This window comes from Pteropus medius, unplaced genomic scaffold (assembly GCF_902729225.1).
Source record: "Pteropus medius unplaced genomic scaffold, Ma_sr-lr_union100, whole genome shotgun sequence".
Lineage (NCBI taxonomy): Eukaryota > Metazoa > Chordata > Mammalia > Chiroptera > Pteropodidae > Pteropus > Pteropus medius.
Genome location: NW_024345481.1, coordinates 1191313 through 1219026, shown reverse-complemented (window position 1 = coordinate 1219026; position 27714 = coordinate 1191313). Strand labels below are relative to the sequence as shown.

Genomic DNA, 27714 nt, shown 5'->3' with positions numbered 1-27714 from the left:
TACAAAAAATAAAATTCTTATCAAAACCTGCGTTAATTTCAAATTATGTATTAAACTGTAATTTAAAAATTTTATGTTACATGACAGATAAATTACAACCATTTGCAGGCAATGAATGTACTTTTTAGCCTCGATATTTTTCATGAGCTCTATTCAATGACTAAGAACTTAAGTTTCAGAAACCAAAGCACTTAATTTCTTATAATAGGAAAATAATTCATGAAGTTCAAAGAAAAATAAAAATAGTATTAAAAATCAATATATTTCATTTGATCTCTGTATCTCCCCCTCATTCTTCTAACCTTCCATGGTCTAATACTAAAATCGCTCTCTCTCTAAGCAATTAAAATTGCTAACAATTATTTATATGTAGTTTAAGTAATCTGTAGTTTTTACCTAGAAACAATGATTCAAGGAACTTATGTTTATCAACAATTCATTAGGTCAAAAAAATATTACGAATTCAATTAGCATTTTAAGACATTAATTTCTAATGTTGAAATGGAAACAATGCCTTTTAGGAAGGACAATCTATATAATTTAATGCGTACCTTCCAATGAACATGAACGAGTGATAACTATAAAGAATTGTGATATAAAAATTTCAACATAAGATTTAAATAATCTTGAGTATGTCAATGATTTTAAAGGATCTCATTTCTCTTCTCTGTCAGTTCTTCTTAAAGCGTGGTCCTCCGACAATCTGCATCAGTAGGAATTTGCTAAAAATGCACCGTGATGTCCCCCTTCAGCCCTATTGAAGCAGAAGGCTGGCCCCGCAATTTGTGCTTTGACACAACTCCATGTGACCCCAATGTATGCTAAGGTTTGAGAATCATTGCTCCACAGCATTTCAATCCAAAACAGAAGAATTTAAATGACTGTCTAAACAGAGTTCCATTAATAAGATGAAAATTCCTTACCAGGCGGTGGTTGTGAAGGGTTGAAACTTGCTCGGAGGAAAGGCGGCGGGATTGGACTGAAGCCAGGAGGAGGGACCGGCATTGACACAGGAAATGCTGGTGGGACTAAGCTAACTGTAGGCACGGCTGGTGCTACTGGAATCTTTTATGGATAGAAAATACAAAGTCCATATAATTTTATCCATCTGCAAAGATTAAATCTTGGAACACTGAAAGGTAAATTATTTCCATTTATTTTTTAGGAAGGTAATAAATACCATTATATATTTTTTCTTTTTTGTATACTTATAAGTAAACTTACTTGGGTAAAAGCAAGGCACTGCTTTCCAAGAGAGAGTCTGTGTGAAGACTGAAATCTACCTCACATTCAAGTGATGTAAAGTAATGGACACCTACTTGAATAGTGACTATCAGGCTCAATTTTAAATTACCATTTCCCATTAGGTTTATAATAACCAGCTATATTATGCAACCTCACCACCATGAGGAAGCATGTCAATAACAGCTTTAAAATGACTCGAATTTCTCATAAAGTTATTTTCTACTCCTAACATAAATACCTTTTACTCATCCTAGATACGCTAATTCTCAAATATATATCTGTGCTCAGGCTGTCCCTCTTCTAAATTTCATATTCTATCAATGGTCTACTCGACATCTTAACTTCATTGTCTGAAAAGCACTTCAAATTTCACATGCACAGAACTGAACTCTCAATTGTCCTTCCCAAATGACTCTTCCTACAGTTTTCTTTCCCATTCTCAGATAATGGTAACTACATCTTTCCAATTTCTCAGACCAAAAACCTTGCCTCTGCTCTTTCTCACAACTCAAATCTAGTCATGCCATCAAGTCCCAGTGATCACGCCATCAAAATACGCCTAATATCTGACCACTTCTCGTTTCCTCCACAGCTATCAGTCTAACTGAACCATCATTATTTCTTATCTAGATTGCTCCGTCTTTTCATTGGTCTCTGTTTTTATCAAGCCCACTAGTGTATTCTCAAAACAGTAGCCATGCAATCCTTTAAAACCTTAAGCCAGATCAAGTCACTTTTTTCTTCAAAATCTTCCAAAGGCCCCTGCATCTCAGTGAAAACCAAAGTCCTTCAAGAGGTCTCCTGGTCACTAAGCTGCCTCTTACTCACTTTACTCCAGCCCACTTACTATATCCCTGGAGCATGCCAAGCATGCTCCTAGCCTAGGGCCTTTGCACTGTTGTTCTCTTGCCTGGAATGCTCTTCGGATAGCCAAATGGATAATTCTCTCAGCAGCTTTAAGTTGTTGCTCAAATGTCTCATTCTCAGTGAAGTTTACCCTGACCATTCTACTTAAGATTGTAAGCACCTACCCAGGCTGATCATCCTTATCCTACCGTTTCCTTCCACTGTATCTCATAAACTTGTTTTATATTTTCTGTCTCCCCTTTTGAGAATAAAAGGTCCATCGGGGCAGGAATTTGTGTTTGTTTTTTTTCCACTGATGTATCCCAATCTCAGTTGCCTAGAACAGTGAATGTCACAGAGCAGGCAATCAATAATTATTTGTTCAATGAATAAACATTTAAATATGAATTAGACCATTCTAAAAAAATTTTTTTCAAAAAATGTTTGACAAAACTCTTATTTATTCTATTTTGGACAATTTCTTCCAAGTTTTATAAAGTAAATGCATGAGTAAGAACAGAAATGTAAAACAACACATTCAACAACAAAAACACCAAGTACTAACCTGTAACATAGCAACGGGTGGAGGAAAAGCTTCGGCCTGGGTTGTGACCACTGTCTCCTTGTCAACGGGAGCTGGGCTCTGAGTTGTCGGGGCCGTCTCTTTGACAGGCTCTGAGCTTTTCACAGTTTCCCACTCTAAACAAAATATTCGAAATTGATGTCCTCTAGACAGGTGCAACTTTTCATTTTATTTCTAGGTACACATTTATTTCATGCCTAAGTCCTTCATCTACCTTGGCACATCTATCTTTAAGATATGTCTACGACTATAGGTGCCAACCTAGGCTTTGCCCAGATAAATCTTCGCCCAGATAACAGAAGGGCTATAACAGATACATACTGCAAAGGCTGTCTGACTTAAGAGGAACTAATCTCATTCCATATTTTGTCGCAAGGTACGTGGGAGACCAACAAGTATTAACCTAGTATAGAAAAATCTTTCTGAAAATACGGCTATACAAAAAAAGAACAAAGAAGCACTAATGGTTCCTCCAATAGTTCTCCATCTCCCTCAGAGTAAAGATCGAAGTCATCAGAATGGTTAACAAGACTACACTTCATCTTGTCCTACTCACTCCTCACTAACTTTTCTCAAGCCATGCTGGTCTCAGGATTCTGAAGAGGATATGCACTTACTGGTCCCTCTGCATGAAATGCTCTTTGCCTATAGAGCTGCACATCCCACCCTTTCGAATAGCACCCTCTCCATGAGAGAGCTGTTTCAACCACTCAGAAGTGCAGCAGCTCCACACTCACACTGCCTAACCCCCTCCCTGATTTTTCTTCTTAAAACTTATCAACATAGAAATACTGTATAGTTTGCCCTTTTTGTCCATGATCTATTTCTTTCCACTAGAACATGGGTTAGCACACTTCTCCTATACTAAGTATTTTAGACTTTGTGGGCCGTATGTCCTCTGGTTCAACTACTCAACTATTGTTGAGGAAAAGAAAAGTCATAAAATAGGCTAACACAAGCGAGGCTGGCAGTGCATTATTTACAAAATAGGCTGCTGGCAAGATGTGGCCCAAGGGTTATATGCTGTCACCCCCTACTACAATGTATACTACATGAGAGGAGGAATTTCTGTCTGCTTGTCTTACTGCAGTAATCCTACTTCCTAAAATCCCAGTTCCTGGTACACAGCAGAAACTGAAATATTTATTAAATGAATAAATGTTCTGGAGGAACATCCAAAAAATAAAAAGAAAAACTGACAAGAAGAAAATAACTGAAAAAAATGTTTGAAAATACGTATTGGCCTGAGAACAAAAATATTCTAAAAATTAGCAAATTATACTAAAAAGAGCTAAGATGTGAAAAAATAACAAATATATAATATTTTGATTCTTTTAAGATTTCTTACTGGTTAAACTGCTAATCATTTTATAACTGAAATTTTTAAAAATAAAAAAAAGACAAGTTTTTAAAAAGACCCATCTGGATGATCATTTGGTTGGTTATAAGCAAGCATTTTCAAACTGCATGAATGTGAACCACACCTCTCTAAAGATTCTATTTCTGCCATTCTCACCATGAGTACCAGTGAAAATAATATAGGAAGTTTTTCAAAGAAGCTTCTGAAGTACCCAGTTCTCAAACTTAAGAAATTGAAATATTTAGTTTTAAAAAGCCTCCATACATAAACACAACTCTCTCACTTAAAGAGCAAAACTTTTTTAAAGACATACACGAAAAACACAGCATCCTTAGACTTCTAAGACACCACCTACACTGACACTTATGAAATAGGACCCGTCAAGTATATTTATTGAATGCATTAGTATTTCATATATTTTCTCTTTTTGGGGGGGGGCGGGCATGGGGTAATCCAGAGAGGAATAAATACAATTTATCCTGTTATGAAAAACTCTTATTAATCACAACCTTTTAAGTGTACTTAACAATAAAACTGCCCTTAGGGTTCTTACCAGTATTTACAGTTTCCTGATCGATCATGCCTCCTTCTGCAAAACCTTCCAAGTCATCCACTTTAACTTTTTCCCACGGTATATATGTAACTCCAAGATCCACATCCCAGAATTGCTTGTATTCTGTTTTTACACCTTTGTTTAAAGCCCAAGCAATCTATCAGGAGTGAAGACAGAAAAAAAGGAAGCTCACATATACTGTAAAAACAAGGTAAAATATTTGAAAACATGTAAACAATGTAAATACAAATAAAATTAGTTTTAAAAATCAGGTGGATGGGCAGAGCATCACTGCTGGAGAATAACCGTAGCCAAGAAAATTTTTTCCATGTAGTTTCTGTTCTTGTTTGTTTATAAAATAAACCTGCATTAACAGCAACAGTGTTTTATGAGATTTATTTCTGCTTTTTACTGTAACTTTAAAAAAGACATTTCCAGAAACAATATCCAAATCTACTATTAAAATGTCAAGCTAGATTTGCAATAATGAGATTAGTTATTACAATTTAAATAAAATCTTGGTACTCTGGAAAAAAGATCAGTGACACTTTAGTTTACACAGAGAAACTCTCCGCCATGAAATGCCATGGCATGGGCATTTTAATTCTCTCAAAAGCAGTTATTTTAAAGTTTTTAATTCAGTTGTGGAAACTGATGGAATAAATTATCTCCAAATAGCAGAAAAGAAATGTAAATTAGCAACAAGAAGTAAAAATGGAAAAATACACAATAAATACTCAGTTTAAAGACTAAGAGGAAAATAAAAACATAAATAAACCCTTCACAAGGGCCTGGGTTGTACAAGATGAGATGTTAAAAAGGAAAAATAATATAATGAAGGGGTACGATTAGGAAGCACGAGGAAGAAGTGAATGAAAGACAAACCTGTAAAAATGAAAAAGGCATGTTCATAAAATGGTGACCTGGCTAAGAGAACAGTATACATGTGTGACTAAAGTTTTAGTTACTGTTTTACCTATATCTAATTCTGTAACTCGACAATACTAAAATAACATATTTCCATTGAGGTTTGCCCATAACATTAAGAAAGATGAATTAAATAAAAGAACATTCTAACAATCCAATAAAATAAGATCATGTGTCCCCTTCTCCCAATCTCACCTTAATGACCTTGGACCCGATTTTATACGATCCAGAACTAAGTTTCTGCAGAGCCCGAAACGCATCCTGTCGATGAACCATGCAGACATAAGCACAGCCCCTGGGAGGAATCATCTATTAAAAAAAATGTTTTCTTTAGAAGAGGTATAAAGAGGGTAATTCAGTCTGGCATCTCAGGGTTTTAATGAAATAGAACACTGACTATTGACTAATACTAATTTTTTTTTCCCTTTTCTTCCTCCAGCTATCTGTTTATTGGTTCAACTCACATACAACTAATTACTTAGTCTTTAAAAGACCCAAAATTCAAAACCTAGTTGGGTCTCACTCTAAGTATGATATATGTTAAATCTTGAATATCACATGTCAATTAAGATTTTTCTAATACACAATAAAGAACTATAATAAAAAGTACAAAAGCATGCATACGATACCACCATACAAAAGGAAAATAATATTATGTGGCCAACATATCTGAAGGCATATGATTTGTTCACAGTATTATTTCAATTTTTCCAAGTATATTGAGTAATATGAAGATTTCTGCTTTGGGGAAGCATTTTTACTCTTAATATAAAATCTATAATCTACAACAAACGATAAAACTAAAGCCCTTAATTTTAAAAAATTTAAATTTTGTCCAAGTACTTCTGGACATAGGTTTTAAAATAAATAGAAAAATAGCCTCAGTGTAAGGATCTGAGTTTTATTTATGAAGCATTTAACTATTCTATATACTACTAGATCATAAAATTACCCTTGTGTATTAATTCAGAAAAATACACAGAGCAATTGTTTCTTTTGAAGAATTCAAAAAGGTATTCTCTTACTTCATTATTATTCAATACCTAATAAACTCTATTTGTCAAAATAAAAATAAAAACCTTTCCTCAGTTTTGCTAACACTTCAAGCTAATGTCACTTTAATATCAAACCTTTCAAAAGAGAAGTTTATCTAACTCCTTACATACTTCTTTCATTCTTACGATGTAGATCCAACTCCTTACCAACTAACTGAAAATATTTTCCTCGGACTCACTAATGACCTACTAAAGGCCAAATCTGACTGACTTTTTTCGGTCCTCAAACTCCTCTACAACCAAGGAGGTTTCTAAATTTTACGCCAATTTTTTAAATCTCGAATTTCATCACTAGTCATTCAGTAAACTTCAGTTCACATATAACTTAGTGCCGATGATTTGTTGAGTACTATGATTTTAAAAAGTAATACAAAGAGGAGGGAGACAAAGCAAACCAACACCCAAATTAGTGCGGTATAAGAAAGACTACAAACGTCACAAGCAACACGAAAATCCAAAATGCTACTTGGATTCAGGATCTGTTCAGAGCAGTGCCTCCTGACTTTGCATCAGAATCACCTGTGTAACTGTACCACTCTGATAAGATTCTAAAAATACTGATCATGGGCATCCCCCCGCCCCCATTTTTTCAAATGTCAACACATTTCTGATATGCAGCTAGGGCTGAGAACCACTAATTTAAGGGTAGGTGAAGATCTTAAAAAACTTCAGATCTTATATGATCACGGATTCTGAACATTTATGTTTTGACAGGTGCAATTTAGATAAAAAAGAGAAGCTTACAGCACTCTCACAGTATAGAAAGAGTAATTTGAAAGAGTTAAAATACTCGACCAATCACCTATTTATTATCTGTGTAACTCAGGCAAATCACTTAGTTTCCTCACTGGTGAAATAACAATATCTGAATTACTTAACCAGCTTCTTGTGAGGGTCCCATCAGACATACATAGTTGAAAGTAAAATACAAAAAGATCAAACTCAACTCTGATGAAAAATGCTGTTATTAACACAGAAAAGTCAAGTTTGGCCTAACAAGAATGTCAGGATCTAACACTAGAAAAGAAAGCCAGCCAATTTCCCATTAAATAATGATTAAAAAAAAAGGTCTAATAGACATGAAAGTATAAGCAAATAAAATCAGAGGGTTAATGAATTATAAGTCTCCTCAAACAAATACGCATAAAACGTTCTGCTAGTTTCAGCCCCGGGGAAAAACAAAAGCCGTTTGAGGAGAAGAAAACACTGGAAGGAGATTGGGTGGGGTGGACCCACTGAAGAACCATGCTGCGTGAGCATTAAGCTCGGGCTCCTGGAGAGGCCCTGCCTGCATGTTCTCCCTAAGGCTGGCTTTGAGAGGGAGAGACAGGCAGAGGGGGAAGAGGTGGCGGGGAGAGGCTGGCAGAAGACTGGGCCCCCAAGTCCAGCTTGTGTCTCTACACGACCCACATGCACATGTGCAGGGGATTACAATTCTGTGAGACTCGATTTTCTCATTTTTTTCTTTAAAAAGGAATTAAACTAAATCACGCAAGTTTCCTGCTAACTTAAACATTCGATGTTTTAGGAATCAAGTGCTACGCTGTGATAAAACCCTAAGAATTTCTGTTAGAATTCCATTTAGGAAATTAATTAAATGAGCTGATAAACAGCAGCAGAATAAACACAGAAAAGATGAAGGTCAAACAATCCTTGTACAGATGTGCATGCAATATGACAGGCAGATACTACGGGGCTAAATAAGGAGCAAAGTGACTCTGTTTCAGTGAAAACCGCTTATTCTTTTACCTTCAACTATTGTTTAACAACTAATACTTACATTAATGGATTCGATTTGTCCAAACTCTTCAAACAGGTTGGTTAAATCCTGCTGTGTCGCCTTCTTGTCCACCTGACCAACCCAGAGAGTAGTACTACATACTGTCAAGACATAAGGGACAAATGGCCACAATCATAAACACAGTTAAATCTTTCAAGTGGGTGAGGAAAAAGCACTAATACAATAATACAGTTTAAGACAGTATATTTAAAATACGTTAATTGACATTTGCATGTTACATCTAAAAATTAACTAAAACCTCAGGTATTCATTCACATCTATGCCAAGTCAACCTCTTGCACGTCACCTGTTCTCAAGCTTGGCAACACACCTGAATCACCTATGGGTACCTAGGTCCCACTGTGAAAGGTGAATGGTATGGGGTGTGACAGAGGGAGCTGAGAGGTTTAAAGTTTCACACGTAATACTAATGTACAGCAAAGTTTCAAAACCACTTTTCCCTGCAATCCTATCTGCATACTTTTAAAGTATTTTTCTGTGCTGAAAAAATTAAGTGGATGTTTCTCTTTAATTAAGAGTTAAAGATGAAAACAGTATTATGCATAAGGAAATAATCTGCATGAAGATACAAAGAGGAAAAGGCTGAATTAGAACTCCTTAACTGGTTATCATGAAAGACTTAGAAGCCACTTCCCTTCAGTATACATTCACCTACTTTTAGCTATAGTGCTCATGCCTCCGTGAACATCTCCTTTTCCTCAAGACATCACTCTAAAAACATTTATAGCTCATGTATTTGCAGAGTTTTAATACATAGTCCTCCATTAACTCAAGTTTGAACTGCACAGGTCCACTTATATGCAGATTTTTTTCAATAGACATAATCGGCTCTCTGTATCCTGGGTTTCACATCTGCAGATTCAACCAACCGCACATGGAAAATAGTATTTTCAACTCAGCACTGGGAATCCAAGGACGTGGAGGGCTAACAGCATGCACTGTTCTAAGCCACTAAGAGACTTGAGCGTCTGTGGATTTTGGTATCCGCAGGGCATCACAGAATCAATCTCCCACAGATAACTGAAGGATGACTAAGTTTTTGGCGAGTCAACAGTTACATGCAGATTTCTGACTGCACAGGGGATCAGCACTCCTAACACCCACATTATTCAAGGGTCAACTGTATTTGGATTTATATCATTGTCATTTTCAAAGAATAAGTTTCCAGCTTCTTTATTATCTTTTTTCTATGATAGGGCAGGCCTAGAGCAGGTTTTACTCTACAGCTAATTTAGATCCACATTAGGATGTGACTGTACTAAGATCGCCACTAAATACGGGTTTTCACCCAAGTCTCTCCTCTGGCTAGCCAGGACGCAGACATCTTCCACATCTGCAGGAGCTTTAGGATGGTCATCGTTCTTTCCCTGCTATTTATTCTTTGCCTCCTGTAGTCTAGCCCTATGCATACGTGTATTAACATTCCACCAAAGTCTCAAGGGACAAGGTATTAGTTTTCTTTTGCTGCTGTAATAAAATAACATAAACTTAATGGCTTACAACAAAAATGTATCATCTTACAGTTCTGGAAGTCCTAAATGGGTCAATGAGGCTGCATTCCTTCTGGAGGCTCTAGGGAAAAATTTCTTTCCTTGTCCTTGTTGGCTTCTTCAAGCTGTCTGCAGTCCTTGGCTTATCATCCGCGCCCCCATCTTCAAAGCCAACAGTACAGCACCTACCACCGTGTCAGCCTCCTCCCATCCCCACATCACCTTTTCTCTCTAGCCTTGTTTCCCTCTTGTAAGGACCCTGGGTGACACAGCCCTTCTGGGTTATCCAAGTTAATTTCCCCACCTCCAGATTATTACTCAGACCTGCAAAGTCCCTTTTACCATGTAATGTAACATACTCCAGTGACCTGGATGTGGACACCTTTGGGGGACCATTCATCGACCTACCACAAACCCTTAGCACATTTCTGAACCCCTCTCAAGGAACAGTTCCCACCTCTTCTTACTGTGTCTACATATCACAGCTGCCTTAACCTCCCCAAAAACTGCTCCATGTTTTTCCTACTCTTTTGGTGTTGTCGCGCTATAAATTATTCCCACGGATAACTCCATTTTCCCCCAGAAAGCAATAATGAGTCAGTCTCCCCCATCTCAGGAGGGGACACACTTGATTTTGAGAAAGCCAACGTCTGTTAATGTTTCACACCCCCTGGACTAGTCATAAAAACTCTTGTGTTCTAAGGACCAATGGTAAGGAAACACTACTGAAGGTGTTTAAAATGTGTTGGGACCACATAAAATTAATATTGCTTCTGACTAAGGAGAGTTTTTAGGTAAAAACTGAGAGACATACTTTCTACTTTCTTATGTACTTTGATTTTTTTGTTGTGTGTTTTATCCATAAAAATAAAACAGCAATAGAAAATAAATTCCCTGGTGAATAACTATGTAAATGGTGGCAGCAACGACATGACATTAGGTGAGGAACCAAATGAAAGAGACTGTATGTAAAAGCCCTACCCTAAAATCGGTGACTCTGAAGGGCCGAATGGCAACCACGGGAGGAGGCACAGGAGAGGTTTTACAGGCAGACCTCTCTAGGTGAGATGCAGAGACCTTTGGAGTTAGGATCAGCAACGTTATTAGATTAACACTGGCTCTCACAATCAAGTATGATTCTGGCAAGATCAGCCATATTAGGCTTACTCAAAGCACTAGAAGTTAAGTAAGCAGATGGCTGTTGCCTTTAATTATCAGCCTGGATTTCCAAGATGCTTCAGCAGGACCGTAAGTTATACAATTATTTCTCTATTTCCATGACAGAAAGAATTTATTGGTAGACCTCTGGAAATCAGATAACCCGGGCAATGTTCAACTCTTGGCAAAGAATGGCAATCTGCTCCATTTTATGTACTTTGCCCTGTGCAGCCTGTTGGTTCACCTTAGAAGTCATCACCCACTAAGAATCCTTTAGGCCGAATTTGGCACTAATTACAAATTATTTTTCAGCACCTCACATACCTACCAAGTAAACTCTCCCCTAAAACAAACTGCCACCACTCCACATTCGTCCTCACCACTCATTACAGATTAACTATAAAGGCGGGGGGTAGTTTGTTCAGTAGGAATGTCTCCTTCAGTACCGATCTAGTGAGTTTATAATAGGCTTTAAAATTTATGTGCTTCCTATAATAATACTCCTATAGACCTGGTGGTCATAGCTGGTGAGGACACTATGCACAGAAGTCACTGTATCCGTGAAATACACACTAGGCCAGGTCCACTTCAGATATCATTAGTCAAGTCTTATATTTTGTAACTTGCATTAAAAAAACCTCTGTATAACCTTAGTGTTTGAAGAGAAGCTGCTCTTCGTTTCTCCCTTAACACATCACAAAAAGCAAAAAGGAAATTACTCATTTAAAAAAAAAGAAAACCAAAAAAAAACCATTTTTCGAATTCTCAGTCTTAAAATAAGATTCAGAGATCCCGTAGCTTTGTAAAAGTGTCACTTACCGCTTAATGTTTTGGACCTGATGGGAGGTAACCCCTTCTTCTGCCGTTCCTTCTCCCTTTCTCTAGCTCTTCTCTCGCTGGAGTACGAGCGAGATGACTTCCTTTTCCTTTCCCTGGAGCGCGAGCGCGATCGCTTTCTGTGCTTACGCTTCCGAGAACCAGATCGTGACCTGGACCTTCGTTTTCTTGGTGACCTAAAAAAAAAATCTTACTTTACTTATAATGGCAATGTTACCCTTCTATCAAATTTCTCACTTCTAAGTAAGAAAAAGAAAAGGCTGCCTTTTATTTAGCTTTCTCTTTAAAAAGACATAAGTATAATCAAGTATAAAACATACATTTTCTGAAATCTATGTACTGCTTAGGTCCACACTTAGCCACAGATATTTGTTTTCAATGGTTCTTACTGAGTCTCAGTTGTTATTCACAAGCATGAAGAACAGGAGAGTGAGATCTACTAAAGGCCTCAATTTCTCTTAGTATCTTCCGACTCATTTTTTAAACCAGAGTCGAGAACAGGGATGAAAAACCAAAAAAATAAAAAAATAAAAATAAGTTTTTAAAAAAATTTTTTTTTAAAATAAATAAAATAAATAAAATAAAATGAAAAGATCCTTTAGGTGACAAAGATGTTACATTCTTAAAATTAGGAAACAGATAATGTTTCCAGCAGAGCATTAAGCCCTATATGATTCTGCTTACAGGTTTTCGACTTCTAAAATTTCATGGTGCTTGACTTTACAGTATAAGGTGATACTGAAACTGTTTCTTTTTCCTGTCAACCATATGCCACTGAACTCTCTCCCAGATTCTCATTAAGGAGGTGTTGCAAGACAAAGACAGAAGCTGTGATCTAGGCTGCAGCAAAGACATTTTCAGCATTGACACTGTAACTGCTTAGCAAGATAATTCACTGACAGGAGCTGGATGTAGAGAGAGTTGATCTGACAGACTCTCATTTACAACAGGTAAATACAAATAACTTCTTGAAACAAATAAGAAATGACTGAAAAAGTGATCAAAGATACTGCCCCTCCTCTAGCATTTATTGTTCAGATTTTCGTGGTATTCCTGTGCAGAAAACAGGGTATAAAAAAATGTTAAATACTAATGACTTTCAGTTTGAGACAATCTGTAGCAAAAACATGTATGTACAGTGCTACACAAAAATGTGCCAGGTTAAGAAATCAGGCATTTTCAACTCCAATTTGAATGAGCATGTACATGAATGAGGCTTAGTCGTGTTGAAAAGCCCACAAAGAAAACCATTTATAGGATATGTTTCATAATAGTTTAATATTATGCTTAATGTTTGTAAAAATTTTTATAGTTTCACTTTTATGATCATTTTGGTATTACTGTGAGATGAAATGAAATGCAAAAAACACCATACAATTTCCAATGCTCTTTCTCTACAGCATGATTTAACTGTGGTACAGGAACACTGATATCCTAAAAGTTAGGGCATCATCGAACATTATTAACTAAAATCAGGGATAGTCCAAAATCTAAGTCTCGTGATATGGCTGTGATTCATGTGGATTATTCAAATAAATGGCCAAAGATATATCCAACTGAAAACAGAACAAAGTACTTTCTGATTTTCAAACTCCAGATTACTTCTTTCTGAGAGAATATAAGATGTCATTCTAAGAAAAACATTTCTTTTAACCTGACACAAAGAAATAAAGCCAACGTTTCTAAAGATTACACACAACTATTCTTAAGACATTATTGTAGAACCTTGAACGAGATCGTGAATGTGTTCTTGATCTAGAGCGAACAGCCACTTTCTTTGCTTCTTGTTCGAAGATTTCCTCTTCCACTCCATCTTGCCCTTCATCTATATCCATGTCCTTAAAGTCAAAAGAGCAAACAATGTCTAGTTGAGGTTTAGTATGTGGTGACAATTCTGCCTAACAATATATTAACCACTGTAGCATTAATGCCTAATAATAAAATGGTTAATGTGTGAAACTTAAGTATTAGAAAGAAAAACATTCAGGACGTCATTATTCTACATAAAATAAAAAAAATATTTTACCTAAAATAAAAGTTACCGTATTTTATAATACTTTTTTCTCTAGCTAATATATACATTTATGACCTAGAAAAGCATTTACTTTCTACCTGTTGCTGAATATCTATGGAATCATCCAAATTTGCTTCAGGTTCAAGGAAATGCTGTTGACTGCTCCCTTGTGATGGTGATGCCGAATGCTCTGATCCGAATGTCCCTTCTTGACTATCCTGAGGGGTTGCCTATTGAGAATGTTTACAAACACACGAACATTGGGCAATAATGAATGTTACGAATAAAATTTTAAACATGCAAACATCACAATTAAAATTTTTAAAATGAATCTAATGCATTTAAAAAGCCCAATCTAAAATTACACTTTTGTATAAATCTGTTTACTTAAAAGCATGGAACATCATAAAAGGGGGAGAAGACTATAATATTAGAATAGAAAGGTAAGATAAAGTAGGTCTTCAAATAAATTCTTAATTGTGAAAAATATAAACTATCAATAATTAATAAAAGGATTATAACATGAATGATATATAATGGCACTAAGTTAAATGAATCTACAATTTCATTTGCAATAAGCATTTTTATAAAATGCTATAAATGAAAAGTCCATTAAAGTATTTAATATTAAAGGACTAAGTCACATATTACATGTAAAGAAGCAAAACAAAGCTCAAATGCCAATATCAAAATCACTGACCTAGCAAAACAATTCTCAACTTGGACCTTCCCCAATCTCCATCTCTAGGAATTCACAAAATATTAGAAAGTACTCTGAGATATGTAAAATATTTCGAAAAGTCCAATAAAAGTTAGGCAATGAAGCCTAATTATAGTAACATTTAACATGTGAACCATTTTTTCCCTATGACTAGAATGACACTGCTTACATGATGCTAATAAGTATGAACTGAATTAGAAATTACATATATATATATATATGATGCTGACTAAAAATGAGAAAACAGATTATTATTTAAGAAAAAAAAAAGGTCTCCCTACATAAACTCTTACACCTCTCGCAGGTGACACAGATTAATAAAAACTGTTCCTGGTGGCACACAAGCTGGGAATGACTATCATCATTAACAACAAAGAGCAACTTAAAATGACCACTCCTGTGCCCCAACTGTGATTGTTAACAAGTTACTTGAACTCTGAATGTCAGTCTTCCTATGTGTAAAAGGAATGCTAGCAGTGATTACAGACAATATCATATTGCAAACTTCCAAGTTGCTGAGACTACATCTTAATTGTTCCCAGCACAAAAAAGAAATGATAATTATGTGACATGGCAGAGGTGTTAACATTACAGTGGTATCATACAGCAATACGTAAATCTATCAAATCATGCTGTATACCTGCAACTCACACAATGTTACATGTCAATTATATTTCAATAAACTTTTTAAAATTTACTCTAAGATGACATTTAAAATGAAAGAAAACAGCATAAAAATTAATAACCAAAAAGAGCATTAAAAACCATTCCAAGTCTCTGATTAGTAAAGAAAAAGGTTCACCAAGGACAAGTAACATTTTCAAGGTTAAGAAACAAATCAAAGCTAAAGTTAGAAAAGACTTCTATTATTTAAATACATGTTCTACTATCACACTGTTGATCAAAATTTAGTAAATAAGCATACTCTTCCAGAACAAATCAAATAAATGTTTTAAGCATAGTCCTGACTTATGCCTCTAAAATGGTATAATAACAATAAAATTCTTAACAACATAGCAAGGCAGTTTTGAACTGCAACCTGAGCTTTTAGCATTTGGTCCTAACTCAGTACTTCTATGTTCTTCACATCATTTATTTCTTACTCCATCATCCACCTTAAAGCCTCATTTCTACTCCACCCTCCCCTGGATTTCACTCTAATTTTCTATGACAGTTAAACCATTGATATAACCACCAGGATCCATTGCAACCAATTTAAGTTTCTGAGTTTCTTTTTTTGAATAGTTTTACCTACTTGGAAAGACTGGAATTTCATGACTTTTATTCTTTCTTAGAAATCTTATGAAAAAGACAATTTTGAACTTTAAAAAGTCCACTAAAATTTAAATCTAAGATATGTTATAGAATTTTACAGGTCTTATTTTCCTATATTGAAACATTCTGCTATTTCATCATCCTAAGAATTATTCCATTCTTATTATTTCCAATCATGTAAAAAAAAAAGACTAAAAATAGTAAGAAAAAGCAATAAAAATATTCAGAAAGGTGATCAACACTGAAATAAATCATCATTCGTTTTTACTGCACTACCAAAAATACTGCATTATATTTCAAGAAGGTACAAATGGTATAAATAAGATTGGAGACAACATCTTTGTAATCTGCTTTTAGCTTCCTCGGAACATGGTTGAATATTTAGATTCTTCTTCTGTCCATGGCATAAGAGATGAAAACAGAGGAACATATTTCACAATTACTAGACAAGTAGATGAATGCAAAAAATAGTCGCATTGTAGACTCCAATGACAATAGTGAAATTTAACATTTAAGTGACATATTAAGGGTACGAGTTTTCAGATGACCATATCCTAAATGTATTTCTCAAACTCAAGAATTGATGAGAAAAATGTATCTCTAAGGACAATAACGGTATCTTTATCTACTTTGTTATTCAACAGGCAGGACTTCATCTTTAAGTATTTTGGGATAAGAACCTGGACTATTCTATTTTGCTAAAAGAATGTGTGACATTTAAATTTAAGTGAAATAAAAGTTTGCTACATCTCAAATTAAAATTTCTAGTAAAGTTTTTCCCTCTCCTTTGAGTCTACCTTCTGTAAATTATTTGTAAGGTGACATAAAAATATTTTTTAAAAAGATCCATTTGGATCCAGATAAAAATGATACATTAGTATACATTCTGGTACACATTTCATTTCTTTAGTGATGTCTTCATGCAAAGAAAGCATCGATAAAAATAGAAAACAGGGATAACGGCAGCTAGCAGAGATTTCTTTCAAGGTTGCATTAACACTCATCGAGTGTCGCATTTTGATTCATAAATCCACTTTCCTCTATTTTTTTCTTTGACAGGGCAGACTCTGTCAAAGGTCTTGCTGAAATCGACATATACTATGGTATGCCTACTATATTCCTTGATTTATGATGCTAATAAACCTACAACCTCAGTATCCAGAAACAGTTTATTTGAGCTGAGACATCAATCAACTCATGTAAAGCAACTCAAGGCTCTTATATGTCACCCCCGTTTTACGTTCAATTCTACTCTTTCCATTATATTCTCCTACGCAAAAAATTACTGAAGCAAATTACATATTTTTGATATCCTACTGTCACCTCTTCATTATTAAATGGCTGAAATGTCCATAACTTTTTAATTCCTAATTTCCTTTTAAAAGCATTTATTTGTCTTAACATTTGCATCATCAGCATTTCAACCTAACTCTTGAATATCCTGATAAAACAATTATCAAAACCGTGAACTCCCACTTCCTAGAGACAAAAGAAATCATTCCCCATATGACATGATTGTTAGTCCGTCACTATTCAGCCATTCTCTGAAAATGCTCCAGTTTTCAACGTTCTCCTATTGTTAGGGATACTAGACTTCAACAAGCACCCAGGTGTGGTCAGAACTGCAATGTTCAGAGTGGCACAAGCAACCCAATTCCTTTCTCTAAGACACTATAACAACTTTTAGGCAGCCTCATTGAGCTTACTGGTAAATAAAATTGCTTACTTACTCTGCCTATTTCACCCTATCTTAAATACACTAAGGCAACTGGATTGGTAGAGCCAGTTACACAGTTTATGAAATTTAACTGTTACTGTTGATATACTTTCCGATTCTAAATTTGTTTTAAACATTATCCACATTAGAAAAGTTATTTTTCTTCACCACTCTCTTTTCTTCATCACTCGTTTTTGAACAACAAAGCTTTTAAGAACATCTGCTCCTTTCGAAGGGGTCTTATTATTGTATCTTCTAACATTCTGGAGATAATGCATAGGGCAATTAACTAATAAGCCAAGAGGTTTTTTGGGGGGTGAGGTGAGGGTGAGATTCTTAAGATAGAATAACTCCCGAGTTTCTATTAACTTTCAGCTTTCACTTCAATAACTTGGTGATAATCACAAGATGGTCAAGAGTACTATCTTGAGTTTACTGCTTCTACTAAGTACTACTTGTAAAATGAAACTGGAACTAAAGCAATTCAAAAGTGTCACATTTATAGATGAACAAACCTGTTGTTCAAATACTCTCCCATCATTACTACCTCTTACCTCTGTAACAGCTCTGTGATTTCTTGTAATATCACTGATAGCCTGTTTCTTTTCCTTGAACTACAACTTGTATTTTTCTTTAAACAACATCGAATTATTCTTCATTGGGCTCTATCTTTAAGTCCTGAATTCTCAGGCAGATATATATTTGCTCGACATAAAATACCGCACATACTCCAAACACTTTTATCAGAATTATTTCTTCAAAGTAAGATATGGAATTCCACTCTCATAATTCCATGTACAAGTTCCAACCTAACAAGTACCATTAATGTTATTTTTACATTTACTATCTACATTAAAAGGACAACTTCAGACCCCAGTGGTGTCTAAGGTTTGCCACCTTCTCTATCCAGAGTAACTCTTCTCTTTTCCATACTCTCCCAGACTTTCACCTGTAACTGTTACAGAAACTGGAATTCTGCCTTGTGTTCACACAGATGTATGTGCTCCATCAGAGAAGTTACCTGAGGTCTTGCTTTTCTGTTCATCTCAGTATATATATGTCATTTGCCTAACAATGTATACTTTAAAAGTATTTGTGATGTTAAATTCATTTGCGCCAAAAAGTTTTCCACTTAAGAAGAAGGGTGAGTGGGGAGAATTTCCAAAACTTTCTATCCTGAACAGTTTACTGTACTTCTCATATAGAGCAAAACAAGCTTTGTAATGGATTTAACCTTGCCTTGTTTGACATATTTGATCAATTCCAGGGTGTGATTTTTCTTCATATTTTATCACCTCTGAAATTTAAAAAAATTCTTATAACTTCAAGGGATGTTACAATTTAGAAGAGATTAAAAATTCTTAGCTATGCACAAAATAATGGTGTCTTAAGACTAATGACATATGATACCAACCGTATACTTTTGCATGAGATGTTTCACTTCACTGAACTTCAATATCCTATAGTGTGAAATGGGAGTCAAAGGCCTATCTCATAAGCATTAAATGTAATCATGCCTAATACAGTTCCTGCCGCATGGTAACAGCCTAAGTAAAGGTAGCAATAAACTATGGCATCATCGCCATCAGCAATAGCAAAATCATCATGACCTTGCCTGATAGGGAACTGAGTAGAGAGGAAAGCATACGAAGTTTTAAGTTATAATAATGAAAAACCATCTGTTTTCTGTTCTCCACTTCCAGCATACTAAATTAATTTCTACAATGTTGTCAATTGATTCACAAGTTGCTAAAGCACATTTTGATTACAGAAAAACTGTAAAGGTCCTGAAATGACTGATCTTCTTAGTAATAAATAGCTGAAGAAAAATCATCATACTTAAGCATAATTCCATAGAATCTAGACAGCAATAACTCTAAAGACCACAAGATGGCGTTATAAACCTTTTGAGGCTGTTGCTGTTCCAGGAGTTGCTGTCGGAGATGTTCAAGGTTTTGTTGCTGTAGCTGTTCTGCTATCTGATGAAAAATGGAACTGTTCACAGATTCTGAAACATGAGAACTAAAAGAAAAATAAGTAGAAATATGTTTTACAATCCAGCAAAGATATGAAAATAATTGAGTACTCAAACATACCCAAGTGCCAAATAAATGAAACATACTCTATTACAATGTTTACTTTTGAAATATTAACAAAGAAAATGGAATACCTCAGAATATTAATATGTTAAAACAGAAATATATTCTTTAATAGTGTTTCAACAGCAGACATGTTAGAGATACTCTGATGAAGATCTGATACAACTATCTCACGCTGTTAAATACATATAAAAGTTAGTATTTTTACATTAGACTATTTTAAGAAAAGCTCAATAAAACACTATAAAAACAATTTTAAAGTAAACGTCACTTTAACTTCTCTATGAGATAGTGGGAGAAATGTTCTATCAATAAGTACATATGAAACCTACAATTATAATTGCCATAAACTTCATAAAATTAATCTGCTTTCTTTAGAAAAGCATTCATATTATTAGGTATATTAACACAGAAACAATGTTTAGATAAGAGAAAATAATTTAACTATACTCTGGGAAATTCACACCTGGAATACACCTGGAATTCTGGGTGCCACCAGGTAAGACATGAACAAAAAAGAGGGCATCCCAAAAGGGGCAATCAGGATGGTGAGAAGTCTTGAGACGGGTGAAAAAAAGAGTACGTCTCTGGAGCAAATAAACCTAAGGGGAAGAATGATATCTGTCTTCAAATATTGAAGGGCTGTCTCAAAAGATATTGGAACCAATTTGCTTCCTTGCATTAGAAAGTAAAGTGGATGAGTTTGTAGATAGCAAATCAAACAGGATTCAGTAACAAAATAACAGAGCACTAACAATTCCTTAACTTCTTGAATGAAACATATTAACATATTGGGTAAAAGCCTTGTCAGGACTGTTAAAAGATTTTTATATTGTTCAGGATGCTGATCTACATAATCTCAAATGCTTCCTCTAACTTTACAACTGATAATCTAAAATATTAGTTTTTATTTTTTCAAGTAGAATCTATCAAAAGGATATATTTGTATCTTTAAACATTATATAAAATTTTAAATTATTATCCCAATATATAAATCTAATAACTTGTCTGAAACAAGATTTTCAGAGGCCTTCTCCTGGTCATCAGTCAGTCCCCCACGATTCTCCCATCTTCCACACGCTCCACCTCCCATCCAACACTGTCCTCCCTACCGGTCCTTTGCAAACCCTCATCGAACCCTGAGCTCTGCAGAACTGTTTGGGGGAAAAGAAACTGATCTAAATAAAAACACAATCCATTTCTTTAAAAAAAGAAAATCCTACAACCCTAACCCTTCTGATTTGTCTGATACACTCCAAGAATTTGGTACACTGCCCAGATGCAGACACTGGCACTAGAACCAAGCTTCTTTACCATTATTTCAAATATTCTTATAAGTGAGTTAAATAACTCAGAGCCTAATACAGATATAGAAAATATCATGACTAGATTTATCAATATTTGTCAACTTTCCTATAGAGATTATTGATAAAGTCCAACGATTTGCAAATCGTTGAAGCAAAATAATATAGTAAGGGAACAAGACAGCGATCCCACCGTCTTTCTGAAATGTGAGAGCAAAATAGCCCGAATAACCCAACTTATTCAAAGTATACTTATCCAATGTTCATAAAAATAACAGAAAAATTTTATGGTTAAAAAGAAAAACATAACAACTCTTACAGTTGAGAAGTTGGAATTTCCTTTTTGGGTTCTTCACTATGCTCAGAATCTTCCCCAAAATCAAATCTATCCATCAACTTCTAAGTGGGAAAAAAAAAGGAGAAAGAAAGAAAGAAGTTAAATAGTGCTTCTCACAAAAATATGTTGCAAATGCTATTTTATTTAAAGGTAAATACCATCCCATTAATTTATCTCTATCACTTAATATGAGAATGTATCATGATATACTATATTAATACATTTTATTCGAGTAGATCTTTAAAGTACTTTGATGTACACTGCCTTGTGCACCTTAAAATAAATGACACGAGAAATACTAAAACTCTAACTTTACAGAAGTGAATGTTAGAATTAAAATAATTAATAAAATGATAAAAAAAAAGAAAAAAGAAAAAAGAAAAACACCCTAGACTATAATCAAAAGAGCTATTTCTAGTATAGTTTTCTTAGGATGATCCACTGTTTTCCAAATGATCAATTTAAATTTAAAGGCTTTTAATGTAATCTAGCTATGCAGAGTCAGACTAAATTATACTTGGAAGCTGCTGGCTAAAAAAATCTAATAACCCAATGAATCTATAGTTTCCTGTGAATATAACAGGAGCAGAAATAAAAATAATTGGGATAACACTTCCAAGGTATTTAATTTTTCCATAATTAACAAGAATACTGAGAACATAATACAAACTACATATTGTAAGATTTTCACCTTTAAAAATACTATACTTTATAGTTAGGCCTCAATTTATCAAAATATTATAGACCTGTGAATTGTTATCTTTAGCCAAAAGAAAACATTCTAAATGTTTCAAGTGAAATTATAAAATTACTTAATTTCTTTCAGAAGTTTGAACCTTTTGTAAAACTTATGTCTTAATACAGTACAGTCGATATTAAAATAGTTCTACAATAAAAAGTAATTTACAGAATTGAATCCACATAAGAGTATACAGAAGTCAGTAATTCATATAGGACAATTCAGTATCTGAATTTCTACCTTGTTAAAGGGCACTCCCTGTTCTAAGGGATTGAGGGTGCTAGCTGCTGCCGCCGCCGCCGTCAGCTGTGCCGTAAGAGCCTGCAACTGAACCACGAGGCCAGCGTCCAGGGCCTGTAGAATGGAAGGCTGAGGCTTCTGCTGCTGTATCTGTAAAGTCTGTATTAACTGCTGAAACTGGAAGGGGGAAAAAAAGAGAAATTAATACAAAGAGATGCTGAGTTTTATTTACAAGAATGTCCACTTCTAGTCAATAAAACTTCTAGTCAATAAAATTCGTTCTAGTCTTTGGAGATCAGAAAAAAGTACGAACTAACTCTAAACAAGTTAATTTTTTTCACAAAAGATTTTATGTGCCATATAAACACATTCCTTAATAAGTCTATCTTGCTTCTGGAAAGTCAGAAAATTTTAAACAAAATAAAATGGTCATACGATGAAAATCAGATAAAGAACTCATCACAGGCAGGCTGATATTTTTCACTAAGCATTTCATTCCTTCTTCAATTAACTACTGAATCTCTGTAGGAGGACAAGCACTGACCACAGCTGCTTTTGCTTTCTTTCAGATCTGCATCTGATAACATATTTCCTAAAAGCAGGAAAAGCAAAAAAAAAAATCTGTCTCTTTGAGCAGAGTCTGAAACTAAAGGTGAACTGTGTCAACAAGACTGAAAGCATCTCCTAGCTTATCTACCCACTCTTAAAAAACAAAATTGAATAGTGAGATCCCGAAGATATTTCATAATTACGTGAATCCTGTGTAGATTCTAGAAGTAATGAAAACTTTTCTAATCAATTTCTAACTAAACCCAATATCTAAAATTACCAGTTTAGAATAGAAACAGGAAATAGCAAAGCTATTGCTGACCAAGATATCTGTACTCTTTTAAGTTCACCTTATGATGGGAGAAGGTTCAAACACAAATTAAGGTGACAATAAGCAAAGTAACTTTGTGTCTATCTAAAGTATAAAGTAGTAGCATTAAGAAAGAAAGCAGTTAGCTATCAAATAAACACTTACTACGGACTACTAATGTAATAGCAAAGAAAATAATATAAAAATATATGATAGCTACTGCAATGAGGAAGCTACAGAACAGATGAAATGAAGGGAGGGAGGGAGGGAGTCACAGGAAAGGAGGAGCAGGAAGAGAAGGAGGGAAAGGACTACACTGAGGGGGCAGGGGGAGTAGCGAGGGAGGAAAGAAGGAAATGCTCTCTCTCTCCTTTGCACATTTCAGCTTCCTCTTTGACATCCCCATTTTCCCCAATAGCGCCGTTATGTCTTCAGTCCCCACGTTCAAATCACTGCAGCATCCTTTCTCCTCTACTCTGACTTCAGAGTCTAGCAATTAGTATGTCTTCTTGACTCTCTATGTACTATTTCCTCTGGAGAATCCCCTCTCCTACTAAAAGTATTTAATAGTTTTTTTTTTTAATCAGAACAATGGCTTTATGAATTATTTTCAAAATATTATCACAGAATTATAATTCAATAATTTTATGTATTATCAATTAAATTTATCGACTGTCCCCAAAATGTAGAAATTGGGTCCAATCTATGACTATAACTGAATCATTTTTTATATTTTTAAAACTCTACGTTGGTCCCATTTTTTTTTTTTTTTGAGAATGTCATTTTAGAGTCCATAACCCTATTTTTCACATATTCATTACTTCTCTTCCATTATCAGTTACCAAAACAAATATACTCCTATCTCCAGACCTTCTCCCCTCTCCTATCCACTGAAGTATTGCTCAGATCATGTGACTAACTTCAACATAAAAATCTGTGGTAACTCCCCACTGCCTAGCATAACCACCCTCTATTCTCAGCCTACCATGTATGTCTTTTGAAAACCAAGTCCCACACTTAGGTCTATCATTTCACCTTTGTCACTAATAACTTACATGCATGGGCCACCTTATTTTCCAGACAACTCAACCCTAAAAATATCTCTCATATATCCAATATCGCTATGCCTCTATACATTATCCATTCATTCTACAAAAATGTATTGAACACCTGCTACAACCTAGCAACTGGAGATACAGCAGTGAACAAAACAGACAAAAGTCTTTGCCCTTGTTTATAATACATTACAGGGAGAAGAAACAAAATAAAGAATTACATAATGTAACGGAAGGTAGTAAGTGCTAAGGAAGGAAATGAGACAGGTGACAGAGAAAAAGAGCAGAAAGGAAGAAAGGCAGACTTTGCAGTTTTAAATCACTATTTGAAGGCCTCATTGAGGTGACATTTAAAATCTCACAGGTAGCTGAAACTACATTAATATGTGAGGAAAGAGAGTTCAGGAAGTTTATTGTTAAACTGGTTTTTAAAGAATAGGTTAAGAAAAGAGAGATGCTAAAGATGAGCTACCCTCATATCTTACCACTTGAAGTCACAATTCAAATGCCACTTCTTCAAAGACACCTTCTCATCACTACCCTCGTCTCTATTTCTGACCTCTTCTCCCAAACCTAGCTAGTCACTCTAAAGACCTACCGTTTTAAGTCATATATCACTATCTAAAAACAATGTTTTACACTTTATTATTATCTGTCTCTCTTAAAATAGGACGACACCTTCTCCCATATAGAAGACTTCCATGCCTCATTACTGGAGTAACAATAGCACCTAATAATGTTTGGCACAAACTGTGTGTGCTAAAAACCAATATTTTGGTGCAAAATAATTTTTCATAAAACCATCTTTAATGACATGAGTGTTCTTCATGCGTTACTAAATGATAAAAACAAGTTACACAGTACTATATATAGTGTGATGCTACTTTTACAAAATAAAACACACATACTCTTTAGGTGGTACACAATGAAACAATACATTAGGAAAATAATAAGCTCTAAATCATTGTCAACATGACAAAAGTCTGCTCACCTGCTGGCCTTGAGGACTTTGCAAGATCTGAGCTACAGCCGTAAGCGTATCCGTGTTTGCTATCTGAGATACCCACGGGTCAGGTAAACCTTGGACCACATTGGCTGGAGTAACAGGTGTCACAGGAGTTCCTTTAAAAAAAGACAACAAACCCATTCCAATAAATATGTAAGAATGAATAAGGCTTAAAAAGGTGGAGGGATTTGCTGTCGTTTCATAAAATACACAGAAATTTATATAAATGTTATTTTACTGTCCCCATTTTGAAAAACCAATACAGAATTAGGTAGGTGAAAAAAAGTACCAAAAGGATCATCCAAACTTGTTTTCAATTAACTAAGCTATTACTTTAAAGGAGTCAACAATACTTAGCAGTCGTTAAGAATCTTGCCACAGAAGAAAATTCAATTACATAAGGAACGATTCAAAATACAATCTTCAATGAAAAATTATAAAATGCTATGTATAATATGAAACTATTTTTGTTCAAAACCGTGTCTGCATACACACCCAAAAAGCAAATATATACCAAAATGTTAACAAATAGAATTCTTGGATGATGATAAAAAATTACAAATGTCATTTAAATACCTCAAAAAAAATTCAAGATTATTACTGAAGGATTCTTGGCTCCATTAAATTGGTTCCTTATAAATATTAACTTTCTCTAGTATACTGTAACTATCAAGTTGATTTGCATGTGAGTTTAAAAGGTTGCAGACAACCTAAATCAGAAAAAACTTAACAGACACACCATTTCCCAAAGGTCATTATATCTGTTTCTAAGGATTAAAAAAATTTAGCTCCCTAATTTTTAGAAAAGAATTACACTCAAATATAATTGCTGATTTTATTTTGCCTTCAAATTATTTTTTCTTTCAGTTACTCTACTGCTAGACAAATTCTCCCACAGTCAAACTGTCATTTCACACACGAACGACCACCGGGAAAGTACGAGCAGAGTATCTGGAAAAGAAGTCTCCGCGCAGAAGCGTACCTGGGGTGTTGCTCATGGCAGCAGTGGTGCTGGCCAGAACGGGTGTGACAGCTGGAGGGGGAATCCCCGCTGCCATATCCAGAAGAGGCTGAATAATCTCACTCTTAAATACATTATTCTTCTGCCATAAGTTTAACACTCTCACTATTTTACTCTAGAGGAAAAAAAGAAAAATGACATTTTGATCTTTTCATTTTAAAACCTTAGCACATTCATTTCATAGTGCATAGTGACTACTTGGGCAGTGGGTGGAGTGGGATGGATGGTTTAAAACACTTCTACAGTACTTGCCACCCCTGAAGTTATGTTCCTATAATTCTGCGTTTGCTAACCTTAACTCGCTTGAAAAAAACATGTTCATTCTGCCAGATATACAAAGTAAGTGAAACAGCAACTGGGTTTCAGCCTCCATGTGAAGTCTCACGAGAGCATGGTGACGGCCAGAGAACCGTGTTAATAAGGCCGCTGAGGCAGGTCAGCGTTCGCCATGGCACTACAGCTACAAGTCACAGCTGATTTTAACTTTATCTTTTAAACTAATAAGTAACATCAAGACAAACTTCTATCTTACATGACTTTTTAAAAATTTCATTTTAAAACTAAGGACAGAGGAGGTTATTTCTTCACATAAGAATTTAAACCAAATCTATTTTCTTTCACAGCTGTTCAGCATATAAAAGCTATATAAACAACAGTAAGTATTAGTTACTGACTAATGTAGCATTACTTACTCCTTTAGGAAAATAATTTAAATGACAGGCTGAAATTAAGTATTAAAAAGAGACTTCTGTTAAATGTACATATTTTGTAAAAGTAAAATAAGCAATTTTAAGAATAAAGCTCTAGTTCATCTTTAAATCCCTTACAGTATTATACTAATGAATTTTCAAACTATGTCCGAACTACATTAACATGCAAACGTTTATTTAAAATGAAGCATAAGAAAATTACACAAAAAAATGCTTCATACCTTATGATTTGACTCTCCTAAGACGTGAGCACTTAGAAAGTACCTTACAGCTTTTTGCTTTAAAGAAAAAATCTTCCAGTTCCCAAGACACACATCCTGTACTTCAAAATTAGCCAGTCTCTGACAAGTATCATTCTATGTATCTACCTACATACAAACAAATAATGCCTCTAGTTTATGATTGAGATTATAGTATCAATGTAATCTTTCCTACTATGATAAAAAAAAAACCCTACATCTTAAACTCTATTAGAACTGAGAAACACTATTATTATGAAGTCTACAAATTTAACACTGATTTATTCATAGTAACTGATAGAAATCCAAGTACAAACTAGTAAAATTTCTAAATCAAAGTGTTTAACTTACTTCAAAAAAATGTATACATAAAATTTTTAATAAGCTGTTTTAGGTGGGATTCTAAGGTGTCTATTTTAAGTATCAGTTATGATAAGTCACTTAAAATTAGAAGCATTCTTCTGCCTGCATCTAATTATCAAAGTACCAAAGTAATTAAAAAGAAAACGTCTCAAGAAGCATA

The 27714-nt window shown here is 34.7% G+C and overlaps 1 protein-coding gene across 23 annotated transcripts in view; it reads right to left on the bottom strand.

Moving 5' to 3' along the window:
- The window catches only part of SCAF8 (SR-related CTD associated factor 8), a 191470-nt gene that overhangs the window by 123387 nt on the left and 40369 nt on the right, over positions 1-27714 (bottom strand). For 21 of the 23 annotated variants that reach the window (XR_005655139.1, XR_005655140.1, XR_005655141.1 and 18 more), the window contains 13 exons: positions 26204-26357; positions 25207-25337; positions 22302-22478; positions 21305-21384; positions 19487-19604; positions 13968-14099; positions 13581-13693; positions 11838-12031; positions 8350-8450; positions 5710-5823; positions 4588-4744; positions 2657-2790; positions 924-1065 (listed from right to left, as the gene is read on the bottom strand). Coding sequence is in view for 2 of the 23 variants with exons in the window: in XM_039873864.1 (XP_039729798.1) it covers positions 924-1065; positions 2657-2790; positions 4588-4744; positions 5710-5823; positions 8350-8450; positions 11838-12031; positions 13581-13693; positions 13968-14099; positions 19487-19604; positions 21305-21384; positions 22302-22478; positions 25207-25337; positions 26204-26357 (1747 nt within the window). In the remaining 21 variants the exon portion in view is untranslated. Of the gene's footprint in view, positions 1-923; positions 1066-2656; positions 2791-4587; positions 4745-5709; positions 5824-8349; positions 8451-11837; positions 12032-13580; positions 13694-13967; positions 14100-19486; positions 19605-21304; positions 21385-22301; positions 22479-25206; positions 25338-26203; positions 26358-27173; positions 27321-27714 lie in introns of all 23 variants that reach the window. The other 2 variants (XR_005655161.1, XR_005655156.1) reach the window with 2 other exon arrangements.